Below are 25,569 nucleotides of genomic sequence, written 5' to 3'. Positions count from 1 at the left end.
ATGTTATGGTTGAAGGTTGGTAGAGAGATCCGTTTGTCGTCCATGGTAGTAGACAGGGCGGTCCTCACAGCTCCGGGGGCACGGCAGCAGAGAGAGAGAGAGTGTGGTGTTCACAGCTCCGGGGGTCACCAATTGTAGCGTACTGAATGTGTGGCCAGAAGATATCTCACACTCAGGACGAAGTAGGGGAGAAACTCACAATTGCGTTTTCTTTATATATTGTAAGTACAGTGCAGTGCTAGGGAGTTGCCATGTGGTGAGAAGCTTGCTTAGAGGACCTGTTGGGTGAGTAGCGAGGGCTGACCTAGTTGAGGTGTATAAGCATCTCAAAGGGCACTACTCAGTTGAGTGTCCTTACTTGGAGCTGGCAGACGCTCGCCCCACAAGAGGTCACAGCTCAAGATTGAAGAAGCCGCAAGTCCAGAAAACTGTGAGGACAAACTTTTTCGGAGTGAGAGTTGTGAACTCTTGGAACAATGCACCAGAAAGTGTTGTGACAGCACCGAGTGTGAGCTCTTTCAAGACAAGACTTGACAAGCACTGGAGCAGGTTCAGGTACATTCAGGAGCCGGAAATAGAAAACTCAGTTTGTGAAAAAGATCTAGGTGTATTTGTTAGCAACGACTTGAAACCTAGAAAACAATGTATTAGCGTTCGCAACAAGGCAAACAGGATTCTTGGGTTCATATCTAGGTCTGTGAGTAACAGAACTGCTGACGTTATCTTGAAACTTTACCTAGCATTAGTGAGGCCACACATGGATTATGCGGTTCAGTTCTGGTGTCCTTATTATAGAATGGACATAGATTCTTTGGAGAGAGTACAAAGAAGAATGACAAAAATGATCCATAATATTAGAAACCTTCCATATGAAGGAAGACTGAAAAGCTTAGGCTTACATTCATTGAGAGGCGTAGAGTTAGGAGATATGATAGAGGTGTACAAGTGGGTAAGTGGGATTAACAAGGGTAAAATGGAAGATGTTCTGAAGCTCAGTAATAACGAAATAACTAGAACAAATGGCTTTAAATTAGATAAATTCCGATTCAGAAAGGATATAGGCAAGCACTGGTTTGGTAATAGAGTTGTGGATATGTGGAATAGGCTACCGAGTGTTATAGTAGGATCGGGGACGCTGGGGAGCTTCAAGACGAAGTTGGATAGGCACATGGAAGTGCTGGGATGGGTGTGAAAGGGATCTGCCCTGTATGGGCCAGTCGGCCTCCTGCAGTATCCCACTTTCTTATGTTCTTATGACCGATCGCCCAAGCGGCTAACGAGCCGATCTTTTGGTAAAGAGGATTAAAGGAAAAGTAATCAGAGACGTGACCGATTGCCCAAGCGGCTAACGAGCCGATCAGTGGTGAAGAGGCTTAATGTAAATAACACCCCAGCATCCTACTGCATTGTACATACAATATACGTGGAGTTAACGCTATTCTGAGTTTCCTTCCTCACCTCCATCCTGAGTGCGAGATCTCCTTTATGTACGTGTGTTTGTAGTCCTAAAGAAAGATAAATTTGAGTAAGTGCGCCAGATACTTACGCTACAGGATAACCAAAGATGCGTGCAGTAGGAGAGCAGATCACCAGTAGATTTCGCCTGGCGAAAGCCATACTGGTGATCTGGCAAAAGAGAAAGGCGTTCAAGGTGACGGAGAAAATGAGAGCTTAAGATAGTTTAGAAAATCTTAGAAAGGGATGAAGTTAGGGCAATGGGGCGATAGTTAGAGGAATTAGAATGGTCACCCTTCGGGATGGGCTGAACCAAGGCATGCTTCCAAGAAGAAGGAAAAGTTTGGGTTTTGAGGCAAAGGCGAAAGAGGCGAATAAGCACAGGGGCTAGAATTTCAGCACACTCCCTCAGAACACGAGGGGGTATTCCGTCCGGTCCATGCGCCTTAGTCAAATCCAACCTGGGTAACACCAGCAACCCTACGAGTGGAGATTATAGGAAAATGCATAGGTTCAGTAGGAGGGATAGGGTTGGGATCGTCTAAGGTGGAGTTAGAGGAGAATAAAGTGCCGGAGAGATTGGCTTTATCAAGGGGAGAGTTGGCTGTAGAGTTATCAGGTCAGGAGAGAGGAGGAAAAGGGGAGTGCAAAAGTTATTACACATGTTTTTGGTCAAGGACCAGAAGAAGAGTTACAGGTAGTCAGGACAGCGGTCTTTCTTTTTATAAAATTCTGCTTAGCTATTTTTCTGTGTTGTACACATCTCCGGCACAAATATTATATTAACCATACTCCAACATTAACTGTATTTCTCGTGTTGCGTTATGGTTTATAAAAAACAACAGGGGAAGTGATGAAACAATAGTGTTATTCGGTTCATAAACACCTCTAAGTTATAATGTTTTCAGTTTGTTGGAATGGTAAGGGATTATCAAGTTAGGTATTGGTCGTGCTCTTACTGGTGTTGTCTTATAAAAGAGAATTAATTGTTTGTGGTGATGGTCAACCAAATAAGTTTGTTGGTTTAGCCTGTCTGCTCCCATTTGTGAATGAATTTCCCATTTTCTCTCTACTATACTACTGGCTGCGTGTCATCAACCCTCTAGTCCGAGTGTACCGAATCTTACATTGGAAAATATAAATAATGCCATATATTAAATCATAATTACTTTATTGTCTATCAGTAAATTATAGTCGATTTTTTATTATAAAGACAGTTAATAACAATTATTTGGAACTACTTTTCAGTAGTAGTTGTTTAATGTAAGATAAAGCCAGAGCCATAAGGTGACCGTGTAGGGGTCGGGAGTGTTGGCAGGGCTGGGTGATGGAGCAAGATGGCCGCCTCGCCTGGCCAAGTCAGGCTAGAGCAGAGATTAAGGGTTAAAATAGGTATGACAATTAGTTTTTAATCTCAAAAACGTCTTATTTGTACTTTAAAATTGTGTTCGATAAAATGTAGAAGTAAAAAATAGGAGAAATATATTGAATTCCCATTAAGAACGGACCTTGTAAAAGTTTGTTTTGGATGTGATGGTCTGTTGACTGTCACTGAATGAACCGAGGTGACGTTAATAACCATCCTTGGGTGTATTACTGTAACACCGAGGCTCATCCCTGGCAGCCACCAGATGATCAGTTTAAAGCTTTGGTATAAGTGACAGGGGATGTCTTTTGATGTTGAAATGGCAAGGAAACAAGGTGTGTGTGACCTAGAAATGTAGGACTAAACCACCTGCTGCATTGTTTGAGTAAAGATAAGGACAGGAAGCATTCATCTCTCATTAAAATTATCGTGATTATTTAAAAAACAGTGAAATGTATGTGTGCTAATTATGGTGCAACTGGATTGAATTATTCTCCCAAATTTAGGTATACATAGTTAAAAACAAGGATTTGGATAAAGTACACAACTGTACATAGGAGTTAATATCTTAGATTTGGTCTGTCATGATTACTTTTTAAATTAAGAGACTTTTTCCCATTGAAAAGATTTAAATATAGGTAACATTGGTGACACCAATATTAATTTGGGAAAGGTAATGTCTATTGTGGATCCAAAATTCATCACTCAGTTAAAATTATTTTGCTTGATTTTGATTCAGGTTTTTGTAATGGATATGCTACGATCAGTAAATTTGACAATGACTGATCTCTCCCTTGACATTTTATTATTTAGGGAAATAATTGAGAATAACCCTTGTGTTTTGAGGGGTACTGTACAGTACTATATGGTATTTGATTATGCTTTATTCAAATTTAGTCACTTTCTCATGTTGATGGTTTAAAAATCTGATGAAAATATTAGATCCCATTAAAATATTTTCTAATTTTGCATAATTTTTAGTCTACATTTTATTTCATTTTCAGGTGAAGCCAAAAATCTTGTACTCCGTAACCATGGTAATTCAGGTCAGCGTGATGTTTACTGTGCAATTTCCCTAGACCAAGAAGAAATATTTCGATCAGCGACAGCAGAAAAGACATTAGAGTGAGTTCTTTTTTTCAAAGTAAAGTCAAGTAGAAAATAATGTTAAAATTTCACTTGTTGCCACTATACGAATTCGAAGTTAAAACTTTGTTTTTCCGGTGGTTATTGATGAACGAATTTGACTTTCATTTCTAGAGATTTGTTATAAAAATCAAGGTACAAAGTGTTCAAAACACCGAAAAACAAAATCCTAACCTAACCTAACTGGGGAGCTCCACGGTCATTTGATGTTTTTCGTGAGTACGGCCACATTCGAGCATACATAATAAAAAGTTAAATATCTCGCTTAAGCGTAGTTTTTGCCAGGAATGCCATTGAAGAAAAGTGTCTTAGAATGTCAAAGTTACTGATTGCAACTATAAAATTCCCGAGATTCATTTAGTGGCAACAAGTGAAATAGTACCCAAATAATTTGATCAGAGGGTGATGGGATGGGAAGAGTGTGCCATCACATATTGCCAGTTTCATGATGTGGCTGTAGATAATTATAAGAAAGCCATAGCTCACTTTATGGGCTTTGACTATTATCTATGAAATGTGAGTTAGATGGCATGGCTAAGCTTGGTTGAAAGTATGTTATTTTGTATGATTTATATACTGGGCATGCTAGCCCTTTTTGCTTAGTGGTTGCCACTTTACACAACTGTGGGGATATAACATAAAGGATGCTAACTATATTATACACGGAAGTTCAGATGGTGTCAACACACCAGAGGAACTTAGGAACTGGATATGGCTAAAATGAATTAATTCAGTGATTAAGTAAATGGGGTATGCCAGGAGTGCGACGTAGACCTCACACAAGACTAAAATATACAGATGTAATTGGAGTGAATGTAAGGAAAGGGGTGGCTGTTTATGTGGAGTAAATGTGTAGAATATTCTTCACCTTTTCTGACCAATTGAGTGCAAAACAAGTTTTATAGATAACTATTCTAATCTAATGATCTCTACCTAGCAGATCTCATGATACAACTTAACAGTACAATAGACCCATTAGACTCTTGTTGTTGATAGCTGGAGACCGATCTTATGATTATCCATTACTTAATATCTTAACAGTAGCCATTAGAAATGGATATTGAAACTGAATATTCTCGCTTGGTATGGGAGTTCTTAATAGACTTATGCCCACCATGTTAGTACACTTTCCACACAACACTGAATCCCAGGATTGACTCCTTATTCATTCTCCAGATACTTTCCTTGGATGGTCGTCATGTTCTCTTAACCTTCACACTTACAGGCTTGCCTTGTCTTCTTGCATTTTAAGATGGTAGTTGGTAGAATTTGCCACAGTTCAAGTTATTATAAAGACAAGACTGGAATTCTGTATTTATTAGTATTAAGTGCAATTTTTGATTGGGTGACAGCTCCTTAACTTTTCTGCATATTTTGGATTTGATTAAGGAGTAATCTTCCTCTCGGGTATTTATTAAGGTATGTCACTTATCTTTCAGAATTCTTCGACGCGGTTTAGGTGTGATATGTTGTGAGAAATGATTTCACATGACCAGTTTCATAAGAAGTGTTTGAGGTTCATACTACAGGACACCATGAACGTTGATTGATCGAGTTATTGTATACTCGCAACATAAAGTATCGGTGCATACTGTAGTGTGAACAATTTGAGACCAGTGACGATAGGTATTGGGTAAGGCGAGTTGTTCCAGCCGTTGTTGGCAGCCCTGTAACCCTGCTGAGCAGCTACTATGGCCTGGTCAAGTGAAACAAACCGTTATAAATAAGGTCGGGAAGTGATAAATAGACAGTATGAAATATGAGGAGCTCCCTGTTAACAAAATTATTTGTGATACTTGTGAATATTGCCACATTATTTTATGCTACCAAATAAACCACTCAACCTTGTCGTCCTGAGGGGTGGTGCAGCGTGGACGGCCGCTCCGAGACCTGTCGTCTGTAGCATCAATTTCGAGGTATCGCCGAATCCATCGTGCAGCGGTGTTCCTGTGGACACCAAACCGCCGGCTAATATCTGTGACGCCGAACCCTTTGTTATGAAGGGCAATAATAGCTCCTCGTGTTCCCTCTGAGGTTTCCATGTCGTCTGGCATGTGTAGATCTCTACTGCTTCATATTGCCTCTGTTTTATACCCACGTTCACCAACACCGAACCCTCGCTCATCATTCAGTCGACACAAAGCAACAATCCGAAAAGAGGAAACAAACACACTGATTGTCAGCCATCTGGCAACACCTATTGGGGGGAGGGGGGTTATGAGGATACACTTACCAACCTTCCCGACATATCACAGTGTATACGTATCGTTTCGGAAGTTGTCGATCACACCCTGCACCGATACTTATTGGTGCGAGTGTACATTGATTTCCGGGAATAATATTGAACTTGAAGATGTGGGGGACTTAGGGGTTACCAATTTTTTAGTTGGCCTTACTTAGTTTTAATGCTAAGCTTCTATCTGAACTTTTGGAGCCCTTCTAGTACCACCACCTCCCTCTATTCTAGCTGGCTGCTGTTTTGAGAGCTGCTTGTTAGGAATGGAGGATTGATGTTGAAATTCAATTTTATAACTGAGCTCATAACCAAGAAGCATAGTTACCCTCTCTTTTCCCCAGGGTTATTGAGTAGTTAGCAGGGTACTGATTATGAGGAGTCACTTCAGGAATCCAAGGTGATGTCCCATCAGTTGTGGTGCAAATGTGTGCATTATGGATTAGGTAGGCATAGCTGTATAAAGACACCTCCTTCAACACACACACACACACACACTCTCTCTCTCTCTCTCTCTGTGTGTTTTTTTACAATTAATTATGCTATTTTTTTATGGATCAGGGGTGAATCCAGTTCATAAAATAGTCAGGGGAATTTTCATTTCATTTACTAAAGAATGACTAATTGGATCTAATCATTGCAGCCTTTCAGCCTTCTTTGGTGAAGAGTTCCAGTTTGACATTCCACGTGAGTTCCGGTTCCTCTCATTTTATCTATATGATCGTGATCGCCCAATGAAGACTGACAGAATTATGGGAAAGGTGTCAATTAAGAAGGATAATTTACACAAATACCATGGCAAAGACCAGTGGTTCCCCATTACACCGGTGGATGCAGACTCGGAAGTACAGGTGAGATGGTTCAAAAGTTGTACATCTTTAGATTACCTGATGATATTTTTTTACTGACTGATTTGTGCACATTTCTATTAAAATTTTAACATTTAATATAAAGCTGTAAACAGATTAATGTAAAGAACATACAGTTAAGTTATTTGTATGCTTCTAGGTGATGTGCTTAAATTTACAGACTGTTTGATTTTGTCTTTTCTTGTCCCACTTTTTACCATTTGTATTTATTTACTGGATTTACATCATACCACACTGATGTGCACCTTTTGGGGTGTGTATTGTTTGGTCCTAATTCTTGTTCTGATAAGTGACTATCACTTCACAAATCCAAATTTTCCTTACTACTCATGGAGACTTGTTGTGCTTTGGATTTCTCACAAAAGTACATCGTGTTTCAGTTCATTTTGTTCTTATAAATCTGAACAGGAATCGTGTGTATATTCAAACAACTCTGTTCTGCACTTTTGTAGTACAGTGGTCCCTCGGTTAATGAGCACAATTCGTTCTAGAAGGTTGCTCGTTAACCGAAAAACTTGTTAACCGAAAATTGCCTAAATGCAACAAAAAAGGTAGAAAAGTACACTTACTTTGAGGTGTGTATGTAGAAGGCTCCTGGATGATGATAATGGGAATTAGAATGGGGGTGGAGGAGAAGGGAGAAGAGAAGGCATTGGGGTGGAAGAGAAGTCACCTCATGGTACCATTTCACCCATAAAATTTTTGTTCTCTTGGTGTAATTCAAGATTATTTTCTTTAAATCAACACTGCACTGCATTATATATTGTCAATATGTAAAATAAATTTCAAAATGACCAATAATTTGTTTGGAAACACAGAAAAAAGTGTTTAGTTGAAGAGAGTCTCAAGCAAGATGCTTCCTCCACTGAAAAGACACAGAGACTGACGCCTGTTTGGTGTGTTGACAGGCTCTTTGGCGCGCATAAAACTAGTTTCCTGTGCTTCAATTATGTTCAATAATTGTTAAAATGAATAAAAACTTCAATATTAAACTTTTAAAATTATTGAGTAGTATAAACTTCTTGATATTACTAAAATAGTAAGGAATTTAAGCCCTAGAACTGATTACTATATTGGCGGACTAATACTACAGCTGGTGGACCGCCAAATGCAAGCGAAAACATGTTGAGGTCGGCTCGTAAGAAACTCGTTAATCGAGGGATTGCTCGTTAACTGAAGTTAAGAATCTTATGGAAGATAACTCGTTAACCGAAATCTCGTTAACCGAGTCGCTCGTTAACTGAGGGACCTCTGTATATTATTTAGAGATACGGTAATTATAAACTCTTACATCATTGCATGTCAGATTTAACAAATTGACTGAAAGCTGCATTAATATTTGGAGGCATAACATTTTCATTTTGATCGTGTTTCAGGGCAAAGTTCATGTTGAAATTCGATTACTTCAGATAAGACAAATGAATGATGGATACCCACAGCACAATGTGGAAATCAAGTAAGTTTACTCTGTTTACCTGTGATTTATTTTATGTGATAGGTGTATTTCTGTAGCTTGTTAGTAATGCAATTACGAATTTTTAGGGAAACTTGATTAGTACATAGTCCATTCACATTCTTGGACACTTATACTCTCCTCAATGTATATTTTTTTCAATTCCCTGGATCACCTCATTCGAGGTTATCCTGGCCTTCCTCGTTTCTAAATCTCACATTATTGTACAGTATATCTATTGCACTGTACAGTACAGTATATCCTTTCCACATTTTCATGTCTTATCGCCACTTTTCCATTTTTCTTCCCATAACATATACAGGTACACTAAAACCTCCATAATTTGTTACTGTGCAAATATTAATTTGTCACAGTTCGGTTACTGTCTGAAATTTCTAATCTCAATGATTACATACTTCTAAATGTTATAAAATGGATTAAACATTAAAACTATACTGCACAGCTCAAGCCCCATTTTTACCTCATTTTTCATAATTTCACGACAATGAAACAACCATCTGTTTGGGAGCTCTGACATCAGTACAGTATAACATACTCCCTATCAGCCACATGTGCAATATACTCATTCATTATGTAATGCAATAAAATTTGCAGTACTGCAGGCATGAAAACTTAATACAGAACACAATATTTGTCAAAGGGGAGATCAATGTTTGGAAAGCTATCTTTGTTTATATAGTTTTTGCTTATTACCAGCCTCCTCTAGGAGCACGACCCCTAATATAACAGAAGGCAGCAGGTAATATACTCGTTTACTTGTGTTGCTTCTAATATTTCAATGTCTAGGCAGATGTCTAACCCAGGCAACCAGGCTGTGTTTGATGGGTTCTTGTTCAAAGGAACATCACAAAGTGATCATATATGTAAGAAAAATGGCCCTAATGTCCATTCTAGTTAGGTTAAGTTAGGATTTGACTATTAGGTGAGCAATGGGAGTTTGATTTCAAGCCTTACTGTCATAATGTAGCTATTTAGTTACCACCTGCCAACACTCCTAGGGTGTGGGTCACAGTAGTATGGATTTTTTCTGGTGCTTCCTTTTTTTCTACCTGATAGCAGATGCATAAGTATCCTTGGACTGACATGAATATATGATTGTTTGATACAAGAGATTCTATTTTTAACCAATTTGGATTGAGGATGCCTTTGTGACTAGATTTGACAGCAGCTTGTGTCCTATCTCTCCTTGTGCTTTATTTATGTAAAAAAACACTAAAGACTCATAAACCCTCTTTCCTCCCAATGACTTTATTTTGAAGTTTAGCTGGACCAAGATTTGTTACTAAAAATACAACATGGCTGATGAATGACTAAGGAAGACCAGGTTGAACAGTCTGCTGTGGCTGTGACTTTTGCAGTTTCTTGCCATAAATGGTAACCTGGGTTGGCAATCCATATACTTTAAGGATACACTGCATGGGTCTTCTTGTACTGACTCTCCGTCACTTTGAACGCCATTCTCTTTTGTCAGATTACCAGTATGACTTTTGCCAGGCGAGATCTACTGGTGATCTGCTCTCCTATTGCAGCCATCTTTGGTCATCCTCTCTTTGGATTATGGGGAAACTTTCTTCGTGGCCCTCGACATTTTCAAAACATTTGACAGGGTATGGCACAAGTCCTTGCTTTCTAAACTTCCCTCTTATAGTTTCTCTCCCCCACTTTGTTCTCTAATCTCTAGCTTTCTTGGGAACCGATCTATTGCAGTTGCTGTCGAGGGATCAATCTCTCGCTCTCTCTCTACCAATAGTGGTGTCCCACAGGGTTCTGTTCTTTCATCTACTCTCTTCCTTCTTTTTATTGATGATTTACTTCACACTACAACTAATTCTGTCCATTCTTACGCTGGTGATTCTACTCTTTACTCTTCTTCACATTTTTCCCTTCCCCCTAACTCTCAAACTAGATCTGTTCCTAGAGCTGATATCATCTATCAGTGCGGATCTGTGCAGCATCTCCGAATGGGGAGGTAGAAACTTGGTTAAATTCAATAATAATAAAACTCAGTATTTACCAATTACACTTTCCAAATTATATGATCTCCACCAATCACATTTCAGGACGCTATCATTCTGCCATATTCTAAAATAGATATGCTAGGCATCGCCATTTCCTCTAATATATCATAGAAGCCACACATCCTCAACATTGCTAAAGCTGCCTCCCGAAAGTTGGGAATGCTGTATAGATGCCATAGCTACTTCACTCCTGAGCAGTTGCTTCAAATGTATAAGGGATTCAATCTTCCTTACTTGGAGTACTGCTCTCATATCTGGGGTGGCTCTTCTTCTGTCCAACTGTTAGACAGGGTGGAATCAAAGGCATTTTGTCTTATTAACTCTCCTCCTTTAGTTGACAATCTTTCTTCCCTTTCTCTTTGCCCCAATGTTGCTTCACTCTCTCTTTTTACAGGTACTTCAATGGCAATGTTCAGTGGATCTGGCATCCTGTGTACCGCCGGCAAGGCCGTGGGCTCATAACACACGTCTTGTCCGCAGTGCCCACCTTTTCCCTGTGGATGTCGGTCACATTAGAATAACCCATTATAGTGCATCCTTCTTTCCTCACAAAGCCAAACTGTGGAATGCTCTGCCTTCTTCTGTGGTTCCATATTCATACAATGTCTCACTTTAAAAAGCTGGTCTTCCGGCATCTTCGCTTTATAGATTAATATAACCTTTTCCTTTTCTACTTTTAATTTCTTTCTGTTCTTAATTTTTGGCCCCTAGGCCCCGTTGTGGGTCATTGACCTGTGCCTGGGTGGGCTAATCTCTTTCCAAAAAAAAAAAGATGGAATATCCCTTATCAATTCATTGTTTTTCTTTCAGAATTCAAGAATGTAGTGACTTGGCAATAAACAGTGGTTCATGTGATCCTTTTGCAATAGTTACAATGCTCTACACAAATAAGAAACAAGAATCCAAGAGAACAAAGGTTAAGAAGAAAACCATATCACCAAGGTTTGATGAAGTATTCATATTTGAGGTAAGATGTGAAACCTTTCTGTCTCTTTCCATATTTATGCCTTCCTCTCCTTCAGTATTTTTTCTCTCTCCCCTTTTGTTTTTTAGATTTCTGTACCCCTTGATTCACCTCTCACAAAGTAAAAGAGATAACTTGGATCATGCCTGAATTCACAGCCAAGCCTTTGAGTAGGAATAGTGAGAAGAAAAAGTGGTGAAGATATGTTATTCAAATCTAAATTTAATACATAACATTTGTAGTGCATCTTTATAGTACAGTATACCAAACAACTTTATTTCAATGAAACTCCATTGCATTTTGTCATCAAGACATGTTAAAGGTATCTGGAGGGAGAGAGGGGAAGGGGGCCACCCACCCACTTACCTTCGGCCCTTCCCCTCTGCCTGCTGGTCCCAGATATACATTCGTCTTCCACACACAATATACTCCTTCACTTCTTATTTTTCTCTTTATAGTACTGTACAGTATGCAGTTTTTTCTTTATCCATAAGACAAATTCTTTGGTTACTTACATATAACACTACAGTAAATAACAATTATCTCGGTGAAAACAGTTGTCTACAACCATACATTGTTAATGTAAGTCTTTTAATAACCGTGTAATATGCTTGAAGACCTTAGTTGTTGAAGTGCGGTGATAATGTAAAAACAAATGATTTTCTTTAAACAGTTCAGATGAACAGTTTTATATCACCTCTCCCATATACAGTATTTGCTTTTTTCGGACTGGGGTCTGCCACAATTAGTCCGATTTATTGAGGTTCAACTGTATATTTCTTTTAATTGCAGCAAAGTAGCCAAAGAAGTGGGAGTCAGGATCGAGAGAACATGTACAGTTTAGTAGATGAGGATGCTGGCTTCCAAGAAGTTCGAGTTGCTCTGTGGCATGATTCTCCAGGCGTGTTTGGGAATGTTTTTCTTGGGGAAGTCAAGATTCCCCTCAATGATATGCTGCCCGGTGATGAAAACAATGCTTGGTGAGTGTATTTGTTGTGTAGGGCAAATATATGAGCCAAAGAAATGAATGATTAAAGATTATTAGGTACAGCTATAACCAAATTTGTTTTTTTAAAGTTTTGTTCATACATACTTGGTTTTCTTCAGGTATTTTCTTCAGCCAAGAGATTCAGCAGGAAAGCACCAAAGGGGAGACCTTGGAACCCTGAGGCTAAACCTTCATTATACCTCCGATCATGTTTTCTCTAGTCAGTCTTATGATTCTCTACGAAACCTCATCCTTCAAAGCACTGGGATTGAGGTAAGTTTGACTGAAGAGAGGAAAAGATACTGAAGAATAGATTTCTAAAGGTTAACCATATTTTAGGTAAAAATAAGCAGTCCGCTTCTAATCTGCAGTCCAGCACATTTGTTAACCCCTTCATTGCAGGATGTGACCTTTAATTTTTCATCCGGTTAATGCCAGATAATTTTACTCAGCTCAGACACCCTCCTAAGGGGTTAATAAACTATCTCCACTACAGGATGCCACCTTTAATATTTCATCTGGTCAATGCCAGATGATTTTCTTCAGCGCAAAGAGATCCCCGTAAACCAGTTATTGAAGGAAATAGTATTTTGGGTTGTAGATAAATAATCAGTATGTTTGTAGAAATAAATGGAAGAGTATAGGTTGGGTGTGTATAATGTATTGTATATACAGTACAAGAGCAGGTAAGTAATTTTTATTCTTTTTTTTTTCAAAGAATGCTTTGCTGCATAGACGGGAATATTGTATTTATAAATTTACAAGGATGGTTCGAATCATTGCCTGACTGTGTTAATAGAAGCCAGATGATAACTTCAAACTTACAATTTCTCTGCCTAATTGTGTATGCTTAAAAAACACGGCAGCTCTTCCGCATTTTTAGTAGCACCTGAAGGGCTTATCTCAGCTGTATTCACTCCATACTGTGATAATCATATAACCTAATTAAAATTATCAATGTAGGAATTGTGACTAAAGTGTTTGTTTTGAGTGTTTAGTACCTATACTCTGGAGGTTCACATTAGCTTTGCAACCAGGGTCTTGAACAGAATTATCAATGCAGCCGACTAGCTGGATGAAGGGTAACTGAAGCCAGGAAATTTAAATTTGCATGTAAAGCACATTAATAACTTAAGAGTACATAATGAAAAAAAATGTTTTAGTTACTGTACATAGTGGAAAAAAAAAGTTAAAGCAATAAGTGGCATTTGTTGTTTTTTCACCTCCCGTGTACACATTTATCCAGCATGACTCGACCAATCACAAACTTCCTTTGATTTGGCCCAGTTGCAAAGTTGTTTGTATACTGATAGTCTGTCACTACAAGTTGGCAACTCCTTCAGGATACCTATTACAGTACATCAGTGTGATACAAAAAGACTGGTGATACAGAAGACTAGAGATGTAGTGGAAAGATAGAACTTGGGAGCCCGTTAGAAGAGGGGATACTGCATAGGGAAAATATGTGGAGTCGGTTTGGTATAGTCATTACTGAATGGTAAGAGGTATACCAGTGGTGTACTGTGGTTGTACTGATGATACACCCACATAATCAGTTATCAAATCAAATATCAAGTAGCATATGGCCTTTCTCTAAATAATAGTTGTCATGCTTTTATAAACACATAAGAAACTACGTACCGGAGCTCCCCTACTTACGAACATTCGAGTTACGAACTTTCGGAGATACGAACACACCCGTCCATATGTCCAATTGCCTGTTTGAAAACTGCGCTGGGTTGTAAGTTTAATCGCCGCGCGATAGATGGCATTGGCTGTTCAGCGTCGCCCTGTATCCGTAGCGTCGTTGTTGTTGTGTTCCTCTGCTGCCTCACGGTGTTATTTGTGGCTTTGACGAATATTATTGACCCCTACATGTCTCAGAAGCGTAAGAGTGATGCCAGTGGTGATGATGATAGTAAGAAGCGTCGCACTATTACGTTGATTACTAAGGTGGACATTATAAAGTGTTGTGAAAGAGGTGAGAAAATGCTAAGCATAGCAAATGCTTTTGGGATGAATCGTTCGACTGTTGGGACAATTTTGAAGGACAAAGAGCCCATTATGTAACATGTGATAGGTTCTGTGCCAATGCATTCCACGATCATTAGTAAGAAAAGAGGCTCGGTGATCGCAGATGGAAAAACTTTTGAGTGTGTGGTTGGAAGACCAGCATCAGCACTGCATGCCCATAAGCCTAATTCAGCGGAAGGCCATAAATCTCTTTGAATACTTAAAGGCTAAACATGGTGAGTGTTTATTTATTATTACTATACATGCTATTCATACATTAAAATACCGTTTAAGGCTGGTAAGAAATACTGTCGAGTATTATTTGGGGTATATAGCTGCCTGTACAACCCTTTTTTACAATGCTGTATACAGTATTCAGTATTGATAAGAGTAATGTTGGACTTACGAACAAACCTCAAGAACCTAACCACTTCGTAAGTAGGGGAGCCCCTGTACAGTATACTAAAATTTAAATATCTTGCCTCAAATCATTTTGCTGTCAAGAAATATTTACTTATATTGAAATTCAGCTCTCCGAGGATTGTTTTTTGCTCAGTAAACGTGCACAAACTACAACATTTTCATCTCGGCTCACGTAACACATCGTCACTTAATTTTTCAAAATCTTGATCATTCGTGATTTTAACGGGGGCAGTTTACCATCACTGATTAGTTACTGAACATAACGCCAATCTATTGACTAGGCCACCAGGCTATATACTGCCTATTTCCTACTGTTTATGTTTGGCTAGTTGCGATTTAATTAAGAATCTAAATTACAGCTTCACTTAATTTCTTAAATTATATCAGTGGCATCTGACAAAGTATCTACAGGTATTATAAATCATTAAATAATGGATGCAAAAATACTTACGGCAAAAGAATATTAAGCTTTCAGTGTGATCTACAGTAATTTAGAAATAAAGTATAGTTAAAAAATGTCAAGACATCATGCACAACTCTGGACCTCTGTTAAGTTGCCGATGATCCTATTGCTGAACATTTAAATAATTAGTAAATATTTTTATTTGTATGATCCGATTATTATTTCAAGTAAAACAGAAAACTGAATAACTTTCCCAAGTGAAAAAAAAACTAACTGAAAGTGGACTGTTGGGTTATTTAGAAACTTTAAAAATAATAATGTGGACTAGTTTTGTCCAGCTGAGGGAGAGCCGCCGCTGGTCTACATAGCCTCTCGACAAGTGAATGCAGTTTATGAATTGCATGCATTTGTTCCCATTACATTTATAGAAACCTTATTAAATAGCCACTCTTGTGGAACAACAACTCTTAGGTAATATAATATCACTGTATAACAAGACTTTCATTCATAAAGAATGTGCCACTGAGGTGTACAGTATATGATAAAAGTTGGTGACCTTTGGATAAATTGTAAGAACAGCTTTTTTGTATTACGAAAGAGGAGAGTGTTGAAAATTAGTGGAATAGCTACTTTTATTTTGTGCAAAAATGCTTGTGGAATGGATGTAAACCCATGTATTATCAACATACTGAATTATGCATAGTGATTAGCTTTAAGCATTGTGAAGTAATGTGGAAACCAAGAATTCACTTTGCATACCTAACTGTATATGCAGGCCTAGGGTCTGTTAGTTTAGTGGGTATATCTGCTTATTTTCTTGGTTATATCTCATAACTTTCCATGCTTGTCTTGCAGCACTTTCCTTTACAAGTTGCCTTCATTATATGAGCTCCACAATAACCAAATTGACTTTGACATGGTTTACCTTTTACCAACCAGATTTCTTTATTGCCATCTCTTACTATTGAATCATATCTTTGTGTTTACCATTGTCACTTATACCAGCCTTTTCTAGGAACTCAACTGAAGGTATGAGTGAGGGCAATATTATTTTTTTATTTAATTTTTTTTTACCATGTTCCACCCCTTAAAAAATGGAGGAGGAATAAATATTACAAAAAGAAGGAGAGATTGTTTGGTAACTGTAGTTATCAAATAAAAAGCATAAAAAGTTTTGCAGATAATTTAGTTAAATAGGACGAGAAGGAAGGTTCAAGAAAGGCTGTGCAATGGTTATATAAATGTATGTCTAGCATGAATATCAAGGTTGCACATTTTTTTTTTTTTTATTTACAGCCCATCACATCGTCTGTGTCGTGGCTACTGGGTGAAGTGGTACCTCAGAAGCAGGATGTTGTGCAGCCCCTTACTCGTGTTTTCTTGCATCATGGCCAAGTAGTGGCTTTTGTCTCTGCCTTTGCACGTCATGAAATATCAAAGGTCACGTAAGTAGATTTTGCTCTAAGGCTAAAGTTTTGTTTGTTCAAGGAACAAATTTTGTAAATTTTACTTGATCTATATATACTTGACTATCGAAGGAGCTGAAGCTATAAATCTTAAGATATCTTTCTCTCTCATGTTGCTAAGCATGATTTTTAAGACCTTTTATCTAATTGGTAAATTTTCCTCTATGTACAGTAGTCTTGTTGAAACTTACAGTAAGGTAAACAAATATATGATACAATATACATGTATACAGGTATTTGACGTACCGTACAGTAATTTCCATTCTTCACACTGTTCATGAATTGCTTTCAACAGTAAAGTAATAAATATAATAAAGATAAATGCCTTATATAATTTTAAGCTAAAAATAAAATTACTAGAACATTTTTTTTTAACTGATCCACTTCTGTTCACTTTGCATTGATTTTGTTCCATTGTTATTCTACTGAATAGGGAAAATTCATTGTATGTGTTGTAGGCAGTGGGACTAAGTAATTAAGATTTTGTACATATAGGTACTCAGTTATGCATTGTTTCTGTTACAGGGACACAAATACAATATTTCGTGGAAATACACTTGTTTCAAAGTGTATTGATGAACTGATGAAGCTTGTTGGTCATCACTACCTACGTTCAACACTTAAGCCAACACTAGATTTGATCTTCAGGGAAAGAAAGCCTTGTGAAATTGACCCCACCAAGTTGCAACAGGGAGAGAGTCGAGAAATTAACCTAACTAATCTTAAGGTTTGTAAATTTTTAAATAATTACTTTATTTTGAGACCACTGGTCATCTCTAGAGATCTTTAAATGTCAAGTAGTTTTACTCATGTTGCATTTCACTCAAGTACAGGTAGTCCTTGCTACTGTATATGAAAGGGATGTTTACTTAAAGTGAAATAAAAATAAACCTGATTTTTCCATAGACTTGGTACTTTAAATGTAGGATACATCTGCTTGTAGAAGCTGTTTTTCAGACACCTTATGCAACCAAAATTAACCAAGCTGACTATATGAGACATGAAAAAGTGAAAGTGGGTTCCATAGGCATGACTGCCCTTTAAGGACAGTGTGGGTACAACACACTGTATACTTAGTCTTCGGTACACAAGGAGGCAGCATGGCTGGTACTGCACTCGACTGCCTTCACTTCTGTAATGGGCCCCTGTCTCATCAACAGAACATATTATATAAATGGGTCAATACATCTGATATTATATTCAGATTCACCACCCTGTAACTTTCCAATGTCTATGAGTAAGACATGAGTTGTACACGTGAGAGGGCAACTCTTCCAGGAGGGTAGAGACCCATTGTCAGCATATCTGTAAGCCCGCACAGCGAGGCCCTTACTCGAGTAGTCGCTCACAGAAAGTTATATCGTAAGGACGTGACCTAACGTTTATAATACATAAACGCCGTCCTTTTCTCATTCACTCCTATACAGTGGAACTTACGGTCGATCTACACTCAGGAATTATAGATACAATCCTTTTTATAATAAAACCAGGAACTACAGTTTGGGTTTCGTTACTTAAACCCAAATAATAAATATATGTGAACGGCCTGGTTAATTGCACAAGTAGCCGATTCACTTCCCCAAGTTGTAAACTTAGGTACCCATTTACAGCTAGGTGAACTGGGAGCTCCCAGGAGTATTAATATTATTATTATTATTAATATTATTATTATTATTATTATTATTATTATTATTATTATTATTATTATTATTATTATTATTATTATTGTTGTTGTTGTTGTTGTTGTTGTTGTTGTTGTTATATTTTCGCCCCCAGGCCCCAATGTGGGTCAGTGATTTGTGCCCAGGTGGGCTAATGCCCGTAAAAAACCCTTAGAACACGTTATGGATAAAAGTTTATACACTTTTTTGCTTGTGGTTGTGGCTTGATATAATAGGAGAGTGATACGAGAATCATTCGAAGTAGAAAGTGTTTCGTGTGGCATTCATTATTGCTGCATTATAATACCTGTATACCTGTTTATTAAAAACAGAACCACATAATACATGTTAGTAAAGTACAGTACTTATTAATTATTAAATTATCATGAGGCAGTCGAGTCTTGAGGTGATTATACGACACTCGCAATGTACGCCACCGAAGGTGGAGTGGAGGTTGTTTTTTTTGCTAATTTTATTGACTGTATATGCTGTACACTACAGTACCTGGAAAATTTCAGGGATTGCAATAGTGTCTGTACTTGTGAAATGAGTAGTTTAAACTCTCAGAAAACATTCCCCTGTACTGTACCCAGAAAAATTCCAGGGATGTGCAATTTTTTCTGGTCAAGAGAAAATTTTTCTCCATATCCAGGAATCTCATTCCTAAAACATTTCTGCACCAATTATTCCAACTAATGGCATTATTACTGCATATATAATAAAGTGCAAATTGGAATTGAATGAATATGAAGGTTTGTCTACATGTACTGTATATTTTTTTTTTACTTTCATACTCATACCATTACTGTCTTACTAAAATATATGCTGTGTTGTAGTGTTGTATTTACTGCTTTGAAATGCATTCAAAAACAGTTTCTACTATTAATTTCTTATAATTCACAGGAGTATATTAGCCTCATCTTGAAGGCCATCATCAACTCTGCACTCAGTTGCCCACCAGTTATGTGCCAAATATTCTCAGAACTTAAGGAACTAGCCAACACATATTTTCCAAGTATGTAAGAAGGGTATGATTTTGATGTTTTTAAGTTCAGGATTATATTTGTTATCTATACTTGCTTTCCCTGCATTCATTCATGCAGGATGCTCCTCATATAGTGTACAAAATATATACAGTCCTTTATTAAAAACCTGCTGGGACTCCTAGAGTGGGAGAGCCACTGTTAGATTTGTGTTGATGTCAAGATGAATTCCTAAAGCGGAAGTAGGACTTGATAGCATAAAACATTTGGTAAGGTAGTTAGAAAAGGCAAATGATGGAGTTTCTAAAGCTTTTAATTCTAGCCATCCTGCATTATAGGTAATGTAGTGGGAAAGAGCTTGTAACACTAAGAAAACAGTAAGATTGCTTAGTCTTCACCACCTTTAAGAAAACTTATTGGATTATTTTTTCTCTTGCCAATGAAACTTTTGTTCCTCACTTCTGAAATAGTCTTGACAATTTTATTTACACACATACCTGTAGTTGGATATGTCTAAAAGATGTAGTGGCTCTGGATGGGTTAGAGCAGTTCCATGCATGTGCTTCACTGCACTGAATCTTACTGAGAGAACATTTGCTTTTTGATTTTCAGTTAATTTGATATAATGATTCAAATGATTCTTTCGCTCTTTCCTTCTTTCTTTATAATGCAGGTTGGCCAGAAATAAGAGCTGATGCACACCAATATATTTCAACATTTGTTGGTATTTATTCTTGATATGTTCTGCTTTTGTACTCTCTCTTCACAACCATGCTTGAGATATAGTTTACCCTGGATTGTTGTACATGATCAAAATGAAGGAGAGCAAGCAACTGCTCACCTGCGGAATCATTCAGGCAAAGCCCATCCAGGAGAGCATTGTTAAATGATGTTTAGACATGGTCATTTATGAAGGAAAAAAATTAAACTGCTATGATCTTTAAACCATATATATTTACAAATGCTTAACATACATATCAATGTACAATAGAATTTAAAGTTCAAATTATTTTTTGGACCCTGTCCAAACATGTTACATCATGGACAAAATCTTGAGTAGGAGCAGGAATCGTTCATATGTAGAGTTTGGGACTTTTCCAACTGTTACTGTCAGCATTGTTCGTCCGTGAGGTGTGAACCCAAGAGTATCGACTCATGAATCTGAAGCATTCACAAGTGAAGGAGAGAAGCGGTCCAGGGGATGATGAGGGTCAGTGTGTAAGTTGGTGGTGGGATATGGGATTTGAGGAGGGTGTTTGGTTCTAGAGGGATGGGGGAGGTGTAAGGAGTTACTTTTGCAGTTACAACATAGTATATATTAGGCAAGGATAGGAACCCTCAATTATTTGGCATTTCATAACTCGGAATTTCATATAACTCGGCAGTGTCACCTACTATGATGCTTCATTCTTTGCCTGCAGTTCTGGTAAGTGTTACTCTTTTACATTTAGTAATTACATGTACACATATGTGGGTGGGTCGATAACTGTTTATTGTTGTATTTTTATAGGAGGGGGAAAGTGCCTCAATGAGTCGGAATTTGGGATAGCTCGGCAAGGCCTTGAGCCCCATATGTTCCGAGTTATAGGGGGGTTACTGTAAATACATAGGGCAAAACATAAATTATGCTTAGAATGTTGTACCGCATATTAGGATTGCATTCCCAGCTTGTGTTACAAGTCTGTGCAATATATGTGTATTTATTTATTTATTTTATTTTACTATTTATTTTTTTTTTTTTTTTTATGGAACTCTCAGGTAAGCTATTGGTGATAGGAGGATGGGCTGGAGTCTGAATATGGTGTCCTTTTATGGCAGGCTGATATTCATGACCCAATACACATACTAATGGATATATTTGATTCTTTTCAATTAGCATCAAATTATTAATATTATGTAATTTGCTTTAAAACATTTCAGAGAAGTTGGAAAACTACATTTATTATAAATAACATTAATGACCACACAATGCTAAGTCAAGTGGGAGCAGTTCCACATGTTGCTAGCCTTTCCTGTTATTGAGTGGTTTACACTAGCTCTCATTTACAGGTTGATCAGTAGTCGTAGCCTTGCACAGGTCCCTCTCTTATTATGGTTGCAGACCCCTAGTTTAGATCAATTTAACAAAAAGGAATTTTTACTCAAACTTTTGATTCAGTACTTTTTTAATATACTTAGATGAATTGATTGATATGGAAGGCATTGCATTTATTAATAGCTGTGAAAAATATTAGTTGCTGAAATCAGATGGTAAATAACTCAAAATTTATATTTTTCTTCAACAGATGAGAGAGAAGTCAGGTATTCTGTCATATCTGGCTTCGTCTTCCTCAGATTCTTTGCACCAGCTATTCTTCACCCAAAGCTCTTTGACCTCACCACAGAACAGATTGTAAGATATTTATTTATTTTATGTAATTTTTGTTTTGTGTTCATGAAACAACGTAATTTTACTATTGCAAACCTGGACATACAATGAAACAAAAAGTTAATATCTAGCAGCCATTGTATGGATCAGATGAAGTACAGGAAACATTGGAAATCCATACCGGTAATCCAAGTTGAGAAAAGCATCATTTGATAAAATTGACTTTATCCTTTAACTCTGTTACTTATGTCATGTATAGTATATTGACTGGCACATCTTTATTTTCACTTATGATTAGTTGGATTTCTAAGTGGAAAATTTCAGTTGTAATAGCAGCATACACTTGTTTTATAAGTTCAGGAAATGATATATTAGAGTTAAAATATTATTTTATCTTAATTCTTTCCTGAAAAAGCTCACCTTGTGGGTGTGGTCTATCACAAGAGAAAATAATCGTCTCACTTCTTATCCTCCTTCATTCTTGGTGTTGTTATTATTATTTTAATTTTTATAATTACATTCTATTAATGATTTCTTTCAACTATTTCAGGATCCTGCAACACACCGAACACTTACTTTGTTAAGTAAAACAGTTCAAAGTGTTGGGAATCTGGTTAGCTCTCGAACGTCTCATCCAAACTTTAGAGAGATATACATGCGAGAGGTCTTCGGTTATTGTGTTACAGATAAGCACGTTGAAGGGATGCGCACGGTAAGTTATCTTTATAACTTTACTTATTAGTAATACAGGAATACCTCGCTATTTGCAACCCTGTTAATTGCAATTTTGCTTATTTACAATTGATATTTTAACACCCCTAATCGATATTCGCAAGGTATACCCCTCTCATTCGCATATGAAAAATGATGATGGCCTACAGTAATATTTCAAACTGGGTGAGCTAACCGCAGCTTTATGTTATGACGTAAGGCCCGCATCACACATGATTGCTTGTTTTTGTGTGTATGTTTTTTTCGCTCATACAGACCCATGAGGTTTAGAAATTAATGAAGTTCAATGGGACAGAAAGCGCATGAAAATTCACGTGCGAGAGACACTCACCCCATGCCTGTACTTGTTCTTCCAAAATACACCGAGTGTTCTAGAAATTTTTATATAATGAACATGGTAGGGGCTGGAAGTGCCTGTGATTATTTTTGTCATATACAGGTGAACTGAAGCATGAAAAACACGTCCGTGTGAACACGTGCATTCTCCCGTGTGGGGCCCAAGTAAAACCCGGACTAATGAACGTGTGTGTGTGTGTGGACTTGGCAGGTCGCCAACCACTGTCGCTACATCTCCTTACCTCTCCCCTTGCTAGGCCAACCTTTGATTGCCTGGTCCCTAATAGCCATGCATTATGAGGAATACTGTACAGTTGTACAGTATATGTAAAAAAAAATGTGTGGTGAAAGTTGCCGGCTGGAAACGCATATCCCCCATTTACATTAATTATTATGGGGAAAATTGCCCTAATATTCAGTTTCATTAATTGCAATGACTTTTAGGAACTCATCCCTTGCGATGACCGGGGTATTCCTGTATTGTATTGTAATATATACAGGTATAGGCAAGAGAGCTGTTATCATCTTGGAAACATGGTGTTGGTAACCCCACCTTGTCTTCAGCTAACAAAAGGAAGTGGGAGAGAGAAAACAGAAAAAAAAGGGCAAGGCAGTTTTGATGTGTATGACTGTAATTTGGGTGATTAGACGAGGTGTGATTGAAAGAATATCTTGGTTTTGTGTGAAACAAAGATAAAACAAAAACAAAGGGGGGAGGTGAACTGGGGTTAAGTAAGGCTAGAAGTGTGTGGTTTTGTAATTGTGATGAACTGTGAAGTTGTTTCATTTAATATAAAGGGTTTACTCACATTATTAGGGAGCAAAAGATGTGTTATCATAAGTAAACATGTACCATGGGATGGGAAAGAAAAAGATTTTGGAAAACTTGTATACTGTATTTGTATTGAAAGCTTTAGTGTAAGAGATATACAGTAGTGATATTAATGGAGAATTTGAATAAGAAAATTGGTGATAGGGAAGTAAAGGAGATTTGAGGGAAGTGTGGAGGGCAAGAATTGAACGGAATGTAGTGAAACTGCAAGATGTTGAGAGAAGATTGATATTTAGTTAAACATACAGTACAGTTAGAAAAAAAATCATAAGTATGCATAGAGATGGGACAATGGAGAAGATAGAATATTGTTAGCTTATGTAATGGAAGGACAAGATTGAAATGGAAGTTGATTAATGTGGATATACTAAGATGAGCTGAGGTTGGAGAAGCTAGCCATTATCTGGTAGAAATATGACAAATAATGTATGAAAGGTTTAGAGTGAATAATACTTAAGATGTGAGAAAAGGGGAATAAAATATATTGAGCTAAGAAAAGCAGTGTGGGAGAAAGATTGAAGGAAGTGATTCAGATAAGGTGTTGTATGTCCGGGAGGTTGAAGATGAATCGGACCATTTGAGAGAGCAATCCTTGAGAATGGAATAGGCCTGTGGGTTTAAGGGAATAATAATGAAAAATAAGAATAGGCAAACGATGTAGGAAGAAGATGACGATGGTGCAAATTTAGGAGATGGGAAGGGTATACAGTACCTAGTGCTAGGTGCAAGTAGGGAGTAATGAAAGAAGGAAGAAATACATAGAAATATAATGGAAAGTAGAAAGAATTCAAAATAAGAATACTGTAGGTAAAAAAGATAGGGCATCTTATTTTGGTGACAAAGCAGTACAGTGAACCCTCACTTTACGCGGTTAATTCAACCCACAGGGTACCGCGGAAAGTGAACAACATAACATATGGGATTAATTGAAATAGAGACCGGGCCGACCCCCAAACTCCACTTTTGCAGACACAATACCTACGTTGTAGTAAAAATAACTTCTTAATTTTATGATTGTATGCACACACAATTAATAATTAAAGAGAAATATCAATAATATTAGGTTTTTAACACTTACATTAGTAGAAAAGATGGCTGGGCACACGGGGATGGAGGGTTGGTTCCGAGGCAGAGGGCAGATTATTGGCCCTCACCTGTATCACTTGTATCAATTGTAGCACTATCCACCACAGAGGCTTGCAGGGCCTCTTTGTCAAACCCCTCAAAGTCCATATATGTCCATATCCTCACTATAATTATCACTATTACTGACTTGGGCCGGCTGTGGTGGGTGGCAGGTGAAGAACTCGGTAATGTTTTGATGACTGGGCGACCTTGTGCGCACCCTGCTCGCGCCACTTACACAACATGGCGGATGGCGGGAGGTTTGGATCCAAAAATGGCGCGGCTCTCCAGCCGCTCTCTGCGTAAAGGGGTACACGCACCGCGGAATGTGAGCATTCCGGTTTCGGCAGGGTACCGTGTAAACGTGGTAACGCGGAATGTGGGACCGCGTAAAGCGAGGGTTGACTGTACATATTTCACCATAAATAGATTACTGTACCATATTGAAAAAAATTTCTCTTGTTTTGCAGTACACTGGCATAGTCATTATCACATTCACTACAGTAAACCTGATGCTGTGTTTGTTAAAAAATGTCTTTGTTGCACAAGTAGGACACACATGGAAATTGAATTGTTTATTCTGGAACTAATCTGTTTTTCTCTCTCTAGTTTTTGGAAATAATCTCGTCAATTCCCAATGGAGGCCAGAAAGCCTATGACACTCCACTTATACTTAAGGAAGGGTAAGTTCCACACATTTCTGGTGAATATCAG

General features: G+C 37.7%; 1 protein-coding gene across 1 annotated transcript in view; it reads left to right on the top strand.

Moving 5' to 3' along the window:
• The first annotated feature begins 2,717 nt into the window (after window positions 1–2,717).
• Window positions 2,718–25,569, top strand: part of LOC121858348 (ras GTPase-activating protein 3-like) — a 40,888-nt gene continuing 18,036 nt past the window's right edge. Inside the window, exons 1-13 of the mRNA XM_042354772.1 lie at window positions 2,718–2,847; window positions 3,826–3,946; window positions 6,844–7,051; window positions 8,446–8,525; window positions 11,372–11,528; window positions 12,318–12,505; window positions 12,633–12,786; window positions 16,649–16,797; window positions 17,344–17,545; window positions 19,383–19,494; window positions 21,748–21,854; window positions 22,381–22,542; window positions 25,465–25,538. Coding sequence (XP_042210706.1) covers window positions 2,793–2,847; window positions 3,826–3,946; window positions 6,844–7,051; window positions 8,446–8,525; window positions 11,372–11,528; window positions 12,318–12,505; window positions 12,633–12,786; window positions 16,649–16,797; window positions 17,344–17,545; window positions 19,383–19,494; window positions 21,748–21,854; window positions 22,381–22,542; window positions 25,465–25,538 — 1,769 coding nt within the window. The 5' untranslated portion in view covers window positions 2,718–2,792. The remainder of the gene's footprint in view (window positions 2,848–3,825; window positions 3,947–6,843; window positions 7,052–8,445; window positions 8,526–11,371; window positions 11,529–12,317; window positions 12,506–12,632; window positions 12,787–16,648; window positions 16,798–17,343; window positions 17,546–19,382; window positions 19,495–21,747; window positions 21,855–22,380; window positions 22,543–25,464; window positions 25,539–25,569) is intronic.

The sequence above is a fragment of the Homarus americanus genome, unplaced genomic scaffold, assembly GCF_018991925.1.
Source record: "Homarus americanus isolate GMGI-L3 unplaced genomic scaffold, GMGI_Hamer_2.0 scaffold57980, whole genome shotgun sequence".
NCBI lineage: Eukaryota > Metazoa > Arthropoda > Malacostraca > Decapoda > Nephropidae > Homarus > Homarus americanus.
This window is presented reverse-complemented; position numbering and strand designations above follow the sequence as displayed.